The 13892-nt window shown below is 40.9% G+C and overlaps 1 protein-coding gene across 1 annotated transcript in view; it reads right to left on the bottom strand.

Moving 5' to 3' along the window:
* Positions 1-13620, bottom strand: part of LOC306898016 (complement C3-like) — a 29348-nt gene extending 15728 nt beyond the window's left edge. Inside the window, exons 1-21 of the mRNA XM_079463218.1 lie at positions 13515-13620; positions 13243-13438; positions 12970-13138; positions 12789-12862; positions 12615-12703; positions 12351-12433; positions 12166-12253; positions 10149-10251; positions 9914-10034; positions 8006-8121; positions 7757-7903; positions 7163-7366; positions 6551-6742; positions 3835-3987; positions 3632-3761; positions 3359-3430; positions 2994-3191; positions 1879-1990; positions 1724-1806; positions 1500-1639; positions 83-295 (exon numbers count right to left, since the gene is read on the bottom strand). Coding sequence (XP_079319344.1) covers positions 83-295; positions 1500-1639; positions 1724-1806; positions 1879-1990; positions 2994-3191; positions 3359-3430; positions 3632-3761; positions 3835-3987; positions 6551-6742; positions 7163-7366; positions 7757-7903; positions 8006-8121; positions 9914-10034; positions 10149-10251; positions 12166-12253; positions 12351-12433; positions 12615-12703; positions 12789-12862; positions 12970-13138; positions 13243-13438; positions 13515-13585 — 2754 coding nt within the window. The 5' untranslated portion in view covers positions 13586-13620. The remainder of the gene's footprint in view (positions 1-82; positions 296-1499; positions 1640-1723; positions 1807-1878; positions 1991-2993; positions 3192-3358; positions 3431-3631; positions 3762-3834; positions 3988-6550; positions 6743-7162; positions 7367-7756; positions 7904-8005; positions 8122-9913; positions 10035-10148; positions 10252-12165; positions 12254-12350; positions 12434-12614; positions 12704-12788; positions 12863-12969; positions 13139-13242; positions 13439-13514) is intronic.
* Positions 13621-13892: the final 272 nt, after the last annotated feature.

Raw genomic sequence — 13892 nt, 5'->3', positions numbered from 1 at the left:
AGCAGGATAGTCCAAATCCACCTTTATTTATAATCAAAGTGCTAACATAGCTAAAATGGCCAGTATGATCCATCAGACTTACCACCACTTTAAGGGTCTTCTTCACTCCATCAGTGTAGACGGAATCAAACACCGCAGCCTTCACCTCAATCTGATGTTCGCCCAACTCCATGGGAATTATCACGTATGGAACGGATCTACTAGAAGATCCTTCGACTTCTAATATTGTTCTGTATTTACGCTTCTTACTGGCAGCGCTGCAAATGTGTTCTGTCTCCATAAACTCCACACGCACCTGTTGAAAATGAGACCGTGCACATCTCTTCAAAATCTCTGGAGTGAACAAAGCAGCAGTTGTTTATAGAAGAAAAATTCATCCTAATTAAATGCATTAGAACACTGTTAAATTGGTCTGTGTGATTCCGTAGCTTTTACAGAAAAAACTTGTCGAACGTTGTAAAAACTATCAGGGGAATTACCTGTACATTGCTTTCGTTTTTCCAGAAAAAATATTTTATCCAGTTAAATGAAAAGATGAAACATCTTTTCTTCACGGTGATTTGACGTGCCCACAATAACACTACTGTGCATTCTAACTACCATGGTGTACCGTATTACAGAACACCGGCACATGTCTACTATGAAATTCCACCGTTTTTAAAGAGGTTTTCTACCAACCATTTTTCCATGTAAAAACTCACCATTGAACAATTCCACAAACACTATTACAACCTTCACTTACATACACCACTGTCACTTTATGTTGTACATCTACAAAAGTTTTTATTGAGAATTAACAAAAGTTTAGATGTTGATTGTTTTTGTTGTTTTTAAAAACACTGCCATAGCTGCCCGGGGTGAAGATCCCAACTAAGGTAAACACTGACCACATTAATATTGACTTTAAACAACAAAACATCAAGTCATGGATGTTATGCTGACGTCCGTTTGCAGCAGACGTGGTGATGATCTTCAGAATTCTTACATTTGTCCAAGCTAAATGCAAAAATTAATGGGGATTAATAGTGGGTGTGGCTCAATTCAACTGTGATGTTCCTGTATTTTTACGGTAGTTATTGGCAATCACAGCTACTTGTATTTTTCCTTACTTTGGATTGGAGTCCGTGTTTAAGTCAAGGTCAGGAAAAGAGTTACTTATGTTATGCTGCATGTTGCTTAGTTTAAAAGTGACTTTGAAGGTTTTTAATGATGAATTGGGGAGATATGAAATCAGTGAATGTACTGCATTCACTTTTATGCAAATGTTTTCTTTTTATATAAAGAAATTATTTAATATAAAATACTCTAAGTTGATTCACATCTTGAAGTTTTTGGCAAGAAAGTTGCCAAGCAATTTTTACGGAATTTGACTGCCATCCACAGCTGCTGTTTTTTCCATAAAAACTATAGCTTTATTTTTCCACGAAGACATAGAGATTGAGGAGATTGTGGCTGATGTAAGAACGACGAAAAGAGAGACGTCCGGCAGACATGATTACCTTTATCTTATCTGGGGTGTAATTGTGAAGAATGGCTTTGATTTCCAGCTGCTCGCTGCGAACGGCCGAATACGGCATCTTGAGGTCGATAAAAAAAATCTTGAAAACCACCATCTCCAGAGGATCTGCCACACAGATACCTTTGGGGAGAAAGACAGAGGCAAAGAAGGAAATATAGCTATAGAAAGCTTCAGCTCAATATACATTCAAGACTTTCAACTCACCATTTGTGTTTGACAAGCTAATGGCTAAGATTTGCCAAGTTGTGATGGATTCCTTCAGGTAGAGTTTGTCTTTTGATAGTACGCTGGCATTTGAGAAAATGTGGAGTTAATATCTTTGACACGGCTGAATGTTTTTTGGTCAGGTTCTCGCTTACCAGGTTTTATCTTTGCATTGAGGAACAGTCACCTCCTCCCAAAGCCAGCTCTCAGGGAACTGTGTCCGTGACACAATATCGTCAGACTGTGGGTAGTCATCATCATCGTCACCTACGTAAAAGGGTAAAAAGTGTGAGGGAATATATCATCTGTTTACATAAGCACCTGAAATAGGGTGGCCATTTCCATAACACCAAAAAGGAGGACACTTTGCGGCATTTAGTGAGGCAAGAATAACTGCATCTGGTGTACTCGCAAATATAATAAAATTTTGTCTATCATATCTATGGTATCAAGGGAGAAAAGCCTACTCTATTCATTGCCAGACAATTTGATCAACAACGTATCTTGATGTAGACCTATATGTAACAGAAGAGGCAAAAAAGTGTTTGTTCCCAGTATTTGTATTAATTCAAGACACTCCTGTATGTCTGTGGATGCTTGACTGCATGATAAACTTTACAAAGCTCTGCAGCGCAGATTTTGTCATCCTGAGGTGATGTTGCCTCTCGAAATTAAGACCTAAGGAAAGACGTACCAGCAACTCGTCGGTTACCTTTATGCTTTTCAGTGCTGGCATGTCGGTCAATGGCGGCTTTCCCTTTACTACTAACGTCCACTTCACTGCGACATAGTGTGCAAAATCCATGGAAAGCATCTCTACTGCTTTTTGATATGAATTCGTGGTCTTTTGTCCTTTCCGGACTAAATGATGTCTGACGTTTCGATATGTTGACGTTATGATGTGACGTAGCCAGTACGTGGACTCCACCTCAATTCGTGGAGGCTTGTTTACGTTTTTAGCCAATTTTATATAAGATATTTATTTGACACCTCTTTCAGCCAATCATTTGTTTGACCGGAGATCTTACGGCATCAGACGCTATGCTGCTGCGTCCCAATAAAGGTTTTAGAGCGCATTTTTTAAGGCCGATTCAGCACAACTCCGAAAAGGAGGACAAATGAGTGTCCGGCTTGAGGCTGCGCCGGACGCCGCACAGGGGGCTTAAAATCTGGACTGTCCGGCCAAAAGCCAGACGTATGGCCACCCTAACCTGAAATCAGTCATCAATCAGAAGTTCAAGATGGTTGGTGAGAAGCAAACAACACTCACTGCGAGCCAGAACCATCTCTGCCTCTCGATCAGCCTGATCTCTGTTGGCTGACATCACGTTACAGCAATCTAAGAAGGCCGCGACACATTCCTGTCCGTCTTCAATGTACGTGGCTCTTCGTTTACAGGTGTACCCGAGTTTATTTTCTCTCATTCCATCGACACAGCACTTCTTCAGATCACCAGAGTATTTATCAGCTGACGACACAACATGAGAGCAATGAGCAGAGTGGAAGAATTAACACATTGATGGCAAAAAGATACATTTAGGAAACATAAAACTCTGTTGCACAAGTGAACAGTGACATTGTAAATGGCCAGAAGATTAGTTCAGATTTAAATCCCATTCAAATCCAGCTTCTCACCCAGTCTAGCAGTGACCTGCATAATAGTATCAGCTCTCCGTCTTCTCTGTGGCGGGGCTGGACACTCGGGCTCTAGAGGAGAATCAAATAAAAATAACTGATATTTTCTATCAATACACAATAAACAACAGGGAAAACAAACAAGCCACACCAACACACAATTATGGCGGGCTAAGAAAAGTTCCAGGAACCTCCAGTGATCACCAAAATAGACTTATAGTTTGTTTCATATGTAATATTATTATTGGTTTTTAAAGAACTGAAACAAAGTACTTGTTCTGGTGGTGGTTCCTCCAGCAGTGCTGGACTCAAACATCAGACCAGCATCATAGAAAACCCCCATACTGTCTCTTCCACTGCCCGCTGTACAACCTGTGTCATGTTTCTCAATCACGTCCCAGATCTACTCACAGAAAACAGACCAGTTGTGATAGTCATTGATGTTTGTAATATGTTGCATGATAAAAATGTGTCACCTTCGACTGTGTGAGTCTGTTCTTGTTGAGGACATGCACAGCCTTGTCAACCACCACCAGCCCAACCTTTGCTCCGGGATCTCCAGTTATTTTCAAGCCAAACTCCTTACCCGGACTATAAGTGTCGAACTTGTTCTTTACCTCAATACTGAGCTGTTGCATGAGAAAAAAAACACAAATGAATGGAATATGATAATATGTTGTCATGTCAGCAACAATTTTATGGTCCATGCAAGAGCTATGAACCTCATCAATCCCTCACGTTGTTCGGTTCTGTCACAACATCAGACTTTAGCTACAATTACTGTGGCCAAAAAGAAGTCAAGAACTCCTAATACAAAAGGCCTGACATGTTTTAAAGTATGGTTGGGTCGATAGACAATGACAGCCATGACGATGTTGGGTACGGCATTGTGATTCCCCTGCATGATGCAATTTTCGTCATCAGGAGTGTCCGCGGTTGTCTGCACATCCTGTCCGATGCATACCCGTGTACAACACATTCCCAAGACAATTCACAAGTTTGCTATTATATGTTAAATTATATTAGTATATAACACATTCAGATAAAATTGATAATAGGGCTAGGTAAGGTATTGTGTTTAAGTACCACTTTTTAAATCTTACACAGTACGATCACATAATATTGTGATAAAATGATAAATATGATTTGAGAAAAACTAATAAAATAGCCTAGTTGATGTAATTTTTTGAAGTTGGTTCAAAGTTTTACTTTTTCCATTGCACCACTATGAGAACGATGTTGCATTATTACATGTTTCTATTTTTTATGAGTTTGATCTAAAGTGTTATTTTAATTATTTTAATATTTAAATTGGTCCAACTTAATTCAATTTCATTGAGTAGAAGCTACACATGTTTATTGGATGGACATTTTGAACTAAAATGTACCTGATTTGCATGGGTAGTATTTTTTTCAGTGTGGCCGATTTTAGAGATATTCCCTGTGATCCCGAAAGTAGGCTAATAGAAAAATATATAGCCAAATATACCCCGCATTTCAGGAAACCTTCTTTTCGCTGCTTCGTTCTTGAACTGTAGCCTAGCTATAGCAGGAAAAACAAATAGAGCTGAATTTTGGGACTGCTCCGTTGAGTTTGTCTTGACAAAGTTAGACCGACAAGATCCGAAAGCTCCTGAATTTGCTGCCGTTGCATGTTTTAGCAAAATATTATCTGGTGTTTAACTAAACTGCCACAATCATTCTCTTTAAGTTCTTTAGTTTGCTAGCTGATGCCCCTTTAGATAATAAAAGCAAACAACCATCATTGAAAAGGATGTTATGCAGCCATGTTTGTTTGTAAATCTTGATAATTTCAATAATAAAAAAATAAATAGAACATCATTGTGACAATTATGTTCTTTGCATTAAAACATAAAAATGCTGGTGTATTTACCTTTAGAATTTTATTTGTATAGACAGCGATGTAAAGATGCTTTTTTTGCAGTGGCCACTAGCGGGGGGAACTCTGATAAGCTATAGCTAAGATTCTCCCCAGGCAGACCGGCTGCTCTCGCTCCTCCCTGGGAGAAAGGCGTGTGTATCCGTAACTATCTTGACGACTGACCTATCTTAGCTCACTCGCGGGATCTGTTGCCTACGCACAGGGATCTTGGTGAACATGTGCCTTCTCATCCGTTGACTCCCCTCTTCTGTGCACCCCTGGTTGGGGTTGCAGTACTACTCCCATGAGATCTCCCCACTGGTGAGACCATGTAGGGATTCTACGTATTGCTGGCATGATTTGGTCTCCGTTGCATTGATGCCTTTCCACATCACTGGAGGGTTACGATTCGTGGTTGTGCTCACTTGTGACTCACCCAGGCCAGTCAGTGTTCATCTCTGGAAGTCGTGATGCAGCTCCGCGCCTTGGCGTTTTGTATAGGGACCCCATTCTGTCTGGATACAACGTCGGGAAACCGAAAGAAAGGGTAGGTCTTGGTTACAACTTTAACCTCTGTTCCGTAATGGAGGGGACTAGACATTGTGTCCTTCATGCCACAACGTTTTGTCGTCCGCTGCAGCGACCCAGGGAATGCCTCTCAGTGGCTTCGCTGGCCTTTGTTAGCTGGAGTGATTCCTGCATTAGCTTCACATGCATACAAAACAGGGCTGGACTGGGATGAAGAATCAACCTGGATTTTTTGGCCCGCATCAGCCCTCCATCAGTTTTGTCGACGGGGATGGGGGGATTGCTACCTATCAAAACATATTTCAGTTCGAGGATTGAGCACTTCACTGGTTTTCTCTTTCGGTCCTTCTGCTTCATCATAGCATTAAATGATATATGCGCATCTTACACCTGAGCATTACGCTACATCTTTGAGGGCAGGGGCACTGATAGATAAGTTAATGGTTTGAAGGAGGGGAGCTGAAAACAAGTGACTGAATGCTCCGCTAGCATAATATAACATTTCAGTGCATTCAATTTATAATACACCAAATATTTATATTTACCAGTTTGGCAGTCAAATTGAGAATTGTCAACCTGGCAGGTAAAATAGTTGCAAAATGCAACCATTTGGTCGCTGTCTAGAGCTCTGTAAATGCCTGGCATGGGAAACACTGGTATATGTAGAAGTAAATATTTATATTAAATTAAAGATGTAACATTTTAGAATTGTGGAAAATGGCCTGTTACGGTAATGATAGTCAATATTTTGTGCTGATATTTCCTTGTGATGGCTTACTTACTGTTCCAGTGCACGTGTCCTTCACATCAACCCAGACAGAGTCAGACACCACCTCATCTGATCCCACATGATAATACGCCACGAAGCGGAAAGATGGCACCATGTCTTTGGTCACAGTTAAAGACAGAGACACTAGAGACTGTCCTCTTCTCTTAAACCTGTCCACCTTCACGATCTGTCCTTTACTGATGATCTGAAGATAATATAGAAATGTTAAACAATACATTTGAGTATTCATTCAGTGTCAAATAGAAAGCTTATTATGTCATGTATAATTAAATTTATCGTATTAAATGACTCATTCTAACATAATGTGTTTTTTGCCAACATAACTTTGTTTTGCCAACCTGTCAAATGATGAAGTCACTGTTAGCTTGTTAACTATTAAAAGTCTTTCTGCTCTCACTGTATGGTGTTGAAATTATAATTTATTATAATTTTAAGTTTACAAAAGTTGAATTTGACAGGGTCTGTACTGACCGCAGGGCTGCAAAAGTAGTAAAAACTGATTTGTAAAAACTGTGATCAAACCCAGAAGCAGTGGTCATTGTCTGCCATGATCTTGTTAAAAGTCATGTGACTTATACTGCCTGTTGTCATTATCTTGTCTCACCATGTACGTGTAATCTTGATCTTTGGCTCCTGGACTTTTTCCTGTGTTCAGATTGACTTTCATTTGATCACCGATCTCGAGCTCCGCAGCATCAATGCTGACGTGCAGGTAGTTTTGGGAGTTGATTTTGGGACTGTACGCTTGAGCTGTCATCGTCTTTACTGCCTGCTGTTCAACTTGTATTTGTGGATCTGTGGACTTTGCCTGAAAATATATAAACACTGTATGAGTGTGTGTGTGTGTGTATATACAGATTTATTCCATAGTCTGTTTGAATACTGGATTCTGATTGGCTTGAATGTGTGCATGAAATGGTAGTGACAGTCAGTTTGTCCACTGTTTGTAATAAACTGACAAAAAAGTAATATTCACCGGTCTGGTCAAATGACACCGTAAACTTAAATTACGGCAATTTGGATTTGGCAAATGACCATTGTATAAGCGGGATAATCCATTGCTAGCTGAGCATTAAAGGATTTTAATGCACGCCTAGCCATGGATTATACCTTACATAAATACCTATTAACAGTTGCACATCTTTTCCATTTTAATGGAATATCTCAAACTACATCAGCAATGACAAACTGGTCTTACTGTGATCTGCAGCGTCTTAGAACCTCCCTGAGAATTGACAGTGACCTTTGCAATGCCATTGGCCTTTGTTTGACCTCCGACCCCTCCGGGGTTGACTTCCACTGGCAAATTTTTAGCGGGCGTCTGGTCAGGATTTGTCACATAAACCTTTTTGAAGGCACATACATTTTTTTAACAAACAAAATATCTAACTTCATAGATTTATAATCAATGTCTTCTCGATTAATGCTTTTTAGTCTAGATTCATACTAAGACGTCAAAGGGCATTCCAGGTTTGAAGAATTGAGGTGTTCTCTTGAAGTGGATGGTGTAAGGTGACGTCACAATCTGAATGCCTCTCTTTTGTGCTTCCACCATTTCACTGCCTGAAACACACACACACATCATTATGTTAACAGTACACAGTACTCATATACACTGTGGTGAGTTGCCAATTGCACAATCAGCGTCACCTGGGAAACGAAGGAAGTAACATGAAAAATCTTCCTGTAGTCAGCACCTGAAGCTCATAAACCGCTCTATTTAAAGAGCAAGGAAAGAAGCACAGGTTGAGTTTCAAGGAGTTGGTCCTCCTACCCACGGCCACATACAAGTTCCTGGCCTCATGGAAGGGACCGTACACCGTCATGGAAACGGTGGGGCCGGTCAAATACTGCATCCGTCAGCCGGGCTCTCAGAGGGAAAAGCATCTTTAGCACAGTAATCTCCTCAAGAAGTTGAGGGTTACCCCTGAGCAGATGGCAGCCTATGCCACAGAGGACCTCCCTGTGGTCCGGATGGGAGGGCAGCTGTTCCCAACCCATAAGACCAATCTCCATTCCCTGGTCAGTCAGTTCAGCAATTTCTTATGTGAGAAGCCAAGGCAGCCCAGGATCATCCACCACGAGATCAAAACCCCTACTCGCGTCGTGGTGTGGCAGCATCTCTACCAGGTCCTGGAGACTTGCTGACTGGTTGTCGAGGAAGAGACCTCCCATGGTCCACCCCAATTATTATGGTCCCGAAACCCCTTCTGCAACGACCTCTGCAAGCTGAACGAAGTCTCCGGCTTTGACGGGTATCCGATGCCCCGACTGGATGAGCTTTTGGATCGTCTGGGGAAAGCCAGGTACATCTCAACCTTGCACCTCATCAAAGGCTACTGGCAGGTTCCTCTGGCCCCCTCTGTACAGTGGAGAAGAGAGCCTTCAGCATGCCATTTGGTCCCTGGCAGTACCAGGTTTTGCCATTCGGGTTGCATGGGGCACCCGCTACATTCCAACACATGATGGAAGTCCTTCTGTAGCCCCACCAGGAATACGCGGCTGCCTACATTTAGAACCACGTCATCCAGTTGGGGACCTGGGAGGAACATCTGGACAGATTGCGGAGAGTACTCATGGATCTATGGAAGGCAGGGTTAACTGCGAACCCGAAAAAGTGCCAACTCGGGTTAGTGGAAGCGGACTGGCTGCAACCTAATTCAGCCTCAAGAAAAAAGGTTGAAGCTGTCGGGAATACTCCACTACCCCTAAACAAGTACCAGGTATAATATCCTGGGGCAAGCAGGATATAATGGCTGTCTTATTACAGACTTTCCTGGTCAGACCCCTTACCAAATTGTCCTAAAAAGGGGCAGTCCGAGAGAGTGACTGCCGGTCAAGGCTGTCATCCCCAACAGCTTCCTCTATCTCCCTGCAGGTCAACAAACGGTACCAGATCTACGCTTTTGGGGGGAAGTGTGGCAAAATCAGCATCGCCTGGGACATGAAGGAACCAACATGAAACATCTGCCGGTCGTCAGCACCTGAAGCTCATCAACTGCTCTATTTAAAGAGAGGGGAAAGAAGCACATGTTGAGTTTCGTGTCCACAAGGCATGATCGGTAAGGTATTGATGGTTTCTTCTCTTACGCAGAAATCAGCGGCTAATGACTGACAGACCAGACACGTCACCACCCAAACCTGCAATTAACTACACATCCGGGAGCATGTTTCGGAAGAGCCACATCCAGCACATTTAACTTTCCCAAATTACCTGTTGCACTCTTCAAAAACATTTTGTAAATAAAGCACCCTCTCCTGCTTGTGACTGCAGCTCTGTGTATGTTTCATTACTTTGCACGCCACAACACGTAAACATAATAAACAACAGATAAACAGTCTCTGTTGATCTCACCGGTGTCTGTTAAAACGCTGACTGAAACAAAGATTGATTTCCCAACCAGCTGGTTGATGTCTGGAAAGGTCTGAAGGATCATGTCCCTGGTCAGATCTGCTGAACCCTCTCCTTCAGCTATCTGTTTTTATATCAGACAGAGAACATTATTAACATGTGTACAATGTTAACTGAATTTGTTATTACATTAGAATTTGTAAGATCAGGTTTGTTCATGCTTGTCTGTAATGCTCACCGAGACTCTTTGTAGGGAGGCGGCGATACTTGTTTTACTGTCACCATCCATCACACCAAACACCACAAACGCTTGTCCCTCAACCTTCTTCCCAAACAGATACCTAAAATATTTTTAGTGACTGAACGTAAGCTTTTCCTCATCATTTACAGCGTATTAAATGCCTGGGTTGTAAAACAATGTTGTCAAGGTTGGTACAGTGAAATTAAAAAAAGAAATTATAATATCATAGTATAAAGTGATACTTTTAGCATTTTTGGCTTATCTGCTCGATACTGTGCAGTTACTTCATGAAATAATTGAGATGTCTCCTTGTTTAAAAGTTGCTTTGGTTAAAAGCTTCTGCTAAATGTATAATTGTAATGTAAAATATAAATGTTTTATCATATTTACAGCTAACTTGGAAAGTCTGTCTAAGCTTTCTTAAAGTTTCTCTTAAAAATGTAAAAAAATCTAGCAGAAAAAACTAACTTTTAATTAAAATTAAAAGTCATCGGTAAATTTTACTCTTAAATGGTTGGTGGAACACTTAAAGGAGTAGTTCACCTTCAAAATTAAAATGTTGTCATCGTTTACATGCCCTCCTGTCATTTAAATCCTGTATGACTTTCTTCTGCAGAACACAAAAGGTGATATTTTGAAAAATGTTGGTAGCTGAACAGCACAGCCCCATTACTGTCTATTGTACCTACTGCAACTGAATGTGGGGCTGATGAAAGTGAACTACTCCTTTAAAACCATTCAGAAAAAATATTTGTATATGTGGTGAAGTGAGTGACTCATTGCCACGTCACCCTCATTATGTACATAGCCAATGGGGTACCGCCCGTCGCGTATATAGATTCGGTGTTCATGCCTCCTGGGATGTGTCATTGTTGAAAGCTCGCCCCTTGTCTTCATCCCAAGAGACCGTGGAGGTATGCGTTTCAGCTGTGCAGCTGGTTGTTTTGATTGTAGTAGTAGGTGATGTTGATTGTTTCTTTATTTGTATCTGTTTAGTGTGACACTCGGCCATCGAGGCTGTTCGTTGTTTTCGTGGTGACATCCACACATCCACATTGTAAGTTTTAATGTTGTATCGTAACATTTCAGGAAACTTGTTTGTTTGAATGATCCGAAATGTATTTTAGTGTGGTGTGCCTTCGGGGCTTCCATCGGTGTGGCGTCTCTTACTACCCGTGACGGAGTGCCAGCTGTTTGTTGACGTACTAGCAGATCCATTGTATGACTTCTGTGTGCTTGTGACTGATTGCGTGTTTTGTGCTGTGACCGCATCGTCTTGAAGGTGTATTTTTTTGTTATACATTTTTATTGTCTGTCTTTGTTTAAGTGGATTGTTTATCTTTATTTCTTTTATTTTTTGTATTCTGCAGGAGCTGGGTCTTCCCGGAAGTGGGCTGGTGGTGGTAGCTGCACGGCCTTCACTTTAACACTAAGGGTTATTAGTGCTGTTATTTCTGATCACTATTTGTAGTGGAGTGTGACTTTCGAATTGTGGTGTTTCTGCCGTATACTGCTACAGCTAGCCTGCTTTCGGGGCCTCAACCCCTGCAGTGATTTACCTATTTTTGTCTCTGTTTACGGATCGAGACAATTTGTTGTCTGTTATTATTTGGGTAGTTGTTATCTTTAATAAAAAGTGTTTTGTTTAATTGTGAACTCACGCCTCCTGCCTCTCTTAAGCAAACGGACTTGCGTCCTGTTTATTAGATTATTTCCCCGGTAACTCGGGGTGGCTTAGTCACTACTAGTCGAGCCGCGTTTTGCTACATATAGCTAAATGTGAATGTTAGATAAATGTTCTTTAAACATATTTTTATAAACTGGATTGTTGCTACAAAAGTTCACAGATCAAAAAAGCAGAAGCGTCAGTTTGAAAGAGTTTTGCTCGCTCACGCTGCAGTATTTTGTAGCTTTTAGAACAGAAGCTTTGTTGTTTTCCAAACTATTTCCAGTCGCTTTGGATAAAAGAAAGCGCCAAATGTATACATTTAAACGTAAAAAGAATTTCTCTTACTTGGCAGTTATGTCGACTGTTAGACGCAAATCGCGAACATAGAAGAACGACTTGCTGGGGCTTAATGTGACTTCAAAAGTTGGAAGCACTACAAACCAAAACAAACAGATAAACACACTAAATAATAATATTCTCAATAATCTCAATATTGCACAACATGCTGGTTTTGTTGACACACGTCTCACCATATTCTTTGACCTCAAAGTCTGCAGTGAAGGTCTTCTGCGGGGTGTTTGCGTAGCGTGTGATCACCTTCCAGATCCCAGGACTTAAATAATAAACATGTCAGATTTTATAACATTAAAACAAACGTCAACAGACCCTGAATAGAGTTGAAAACTGATTTCACATCAACTGCTATATACAGTGTTGAAGTGAGGGGCTAGTTTCATAGTTCAAAATGAATTAGTGTTTAATTCGGGCTGAATAGAATTTGAATATAAACACACCTGGCAACCTCAGGAATTTTGTACTTTCCAGACTTCATCCCTTGCGTTGGATAAACCTTCTCGGTTACAACCGTTATGCCTTGTGGGTTCTTTAAAGAAATGTCTCATGAGATATTGATGAAATGTGATGTATTTGTGTCTAGAATAACCGTGAGCTCATATTGAAGCGTGTACCATGATGTCCACCGAGACTCCAGATTGACTCAGTGGAAGCAGGTTTGGAGTCAGAGAGAAAACCCGGTACTGAACTACAAACAGGATTGAGAGATTCATGCATCATTATCTGTTTATTTAGTTTACTTCAGTCGTGCAGAATGATCAAATCTGGTTGTTATTGATGTCATGCTGATGTTACCTGTGCTAGCAGGTGTGTAAATGGGTTTGTCTGTCTGTACAAATATATATCCAGACTGAAATGACACCATGACCACTTTTTCCAGGGTTTTAGAAGGAAATTCAGCCTGTAAATACACATACTGCTTCTCCAGAGGATCGTCGATGAAGTAGTTTTTATCATCGGGAATCTAAACACCAACAAAAAATAAATTTTTCAGAGACCCAATAACACAGTCATGTTCATATTTCCAATGAAGGAGAAATAATTTGATTCGCTTCATATTTGCGTCACCTTTATCTTTGTAAGCAACTGGTAATTTTTGGCCGCTGTCAGGGTGACCGATTCAGAAACGATTTCCACATTTTTGCGCGGGTGGTCCTTCACCACAATCCTCACTTTCAGGTCTCCTCCATTATAATCCTGAGCCTCCAAGAACACGGTCTCTAAGGAACCAACCCTCAGCAAATTAGGAGCCGACACAACGCATCTGAGAAGATAAAATCACAGTTTTAGACACAAATATCTAAATGAAAGTATATGTTTATAGTGTTATGAATACTCACAGCGGGTCACATAATGTGAGGAGAGGTGAAGAGAGAAGAACAACAGTCGACCACAGCAGGTGCACATTCATCGTGACGGACTGTTACTGTGTGTGTCTGTAAGCCCTTCGAATTTATACTCAACCTCAATATGAACACATCGCCCCCCTCTCTTTCTCTCTCTCTTTCTCTGACAGCGCTCCAAACATCATAACGATTACACTGAAAGAAATAACTTGTTTTCACAATTTGTGATTGGGAGATCTTGGACTATTGCATATGCTTCATTTAAGGAAATGTGCATGGGCAAGAAAAGAATGTGTGTGGAAAAAATATATTTCGGGAGATGATGTGTTGAATGCATCTCTACCTGTTTGCATTGTGTAATTTGTTATCAAA

The sequence above is a fragment of the Barbatula barbatula genome (assembly GCF_947034865.1).
Source record: "Barbatula barbatula genome assembly, chromosome: 8".
Classification (NCBI taxonomy): Eukaryota; Metazoa; Chordata; class Actinopteri; order Cypriniformes; family Nemacheilidae; genus Barbatula; species Barbatula barbatula.
This window is presented reverse-complemented; position numbering and strand designations above follow the sequence as displayed.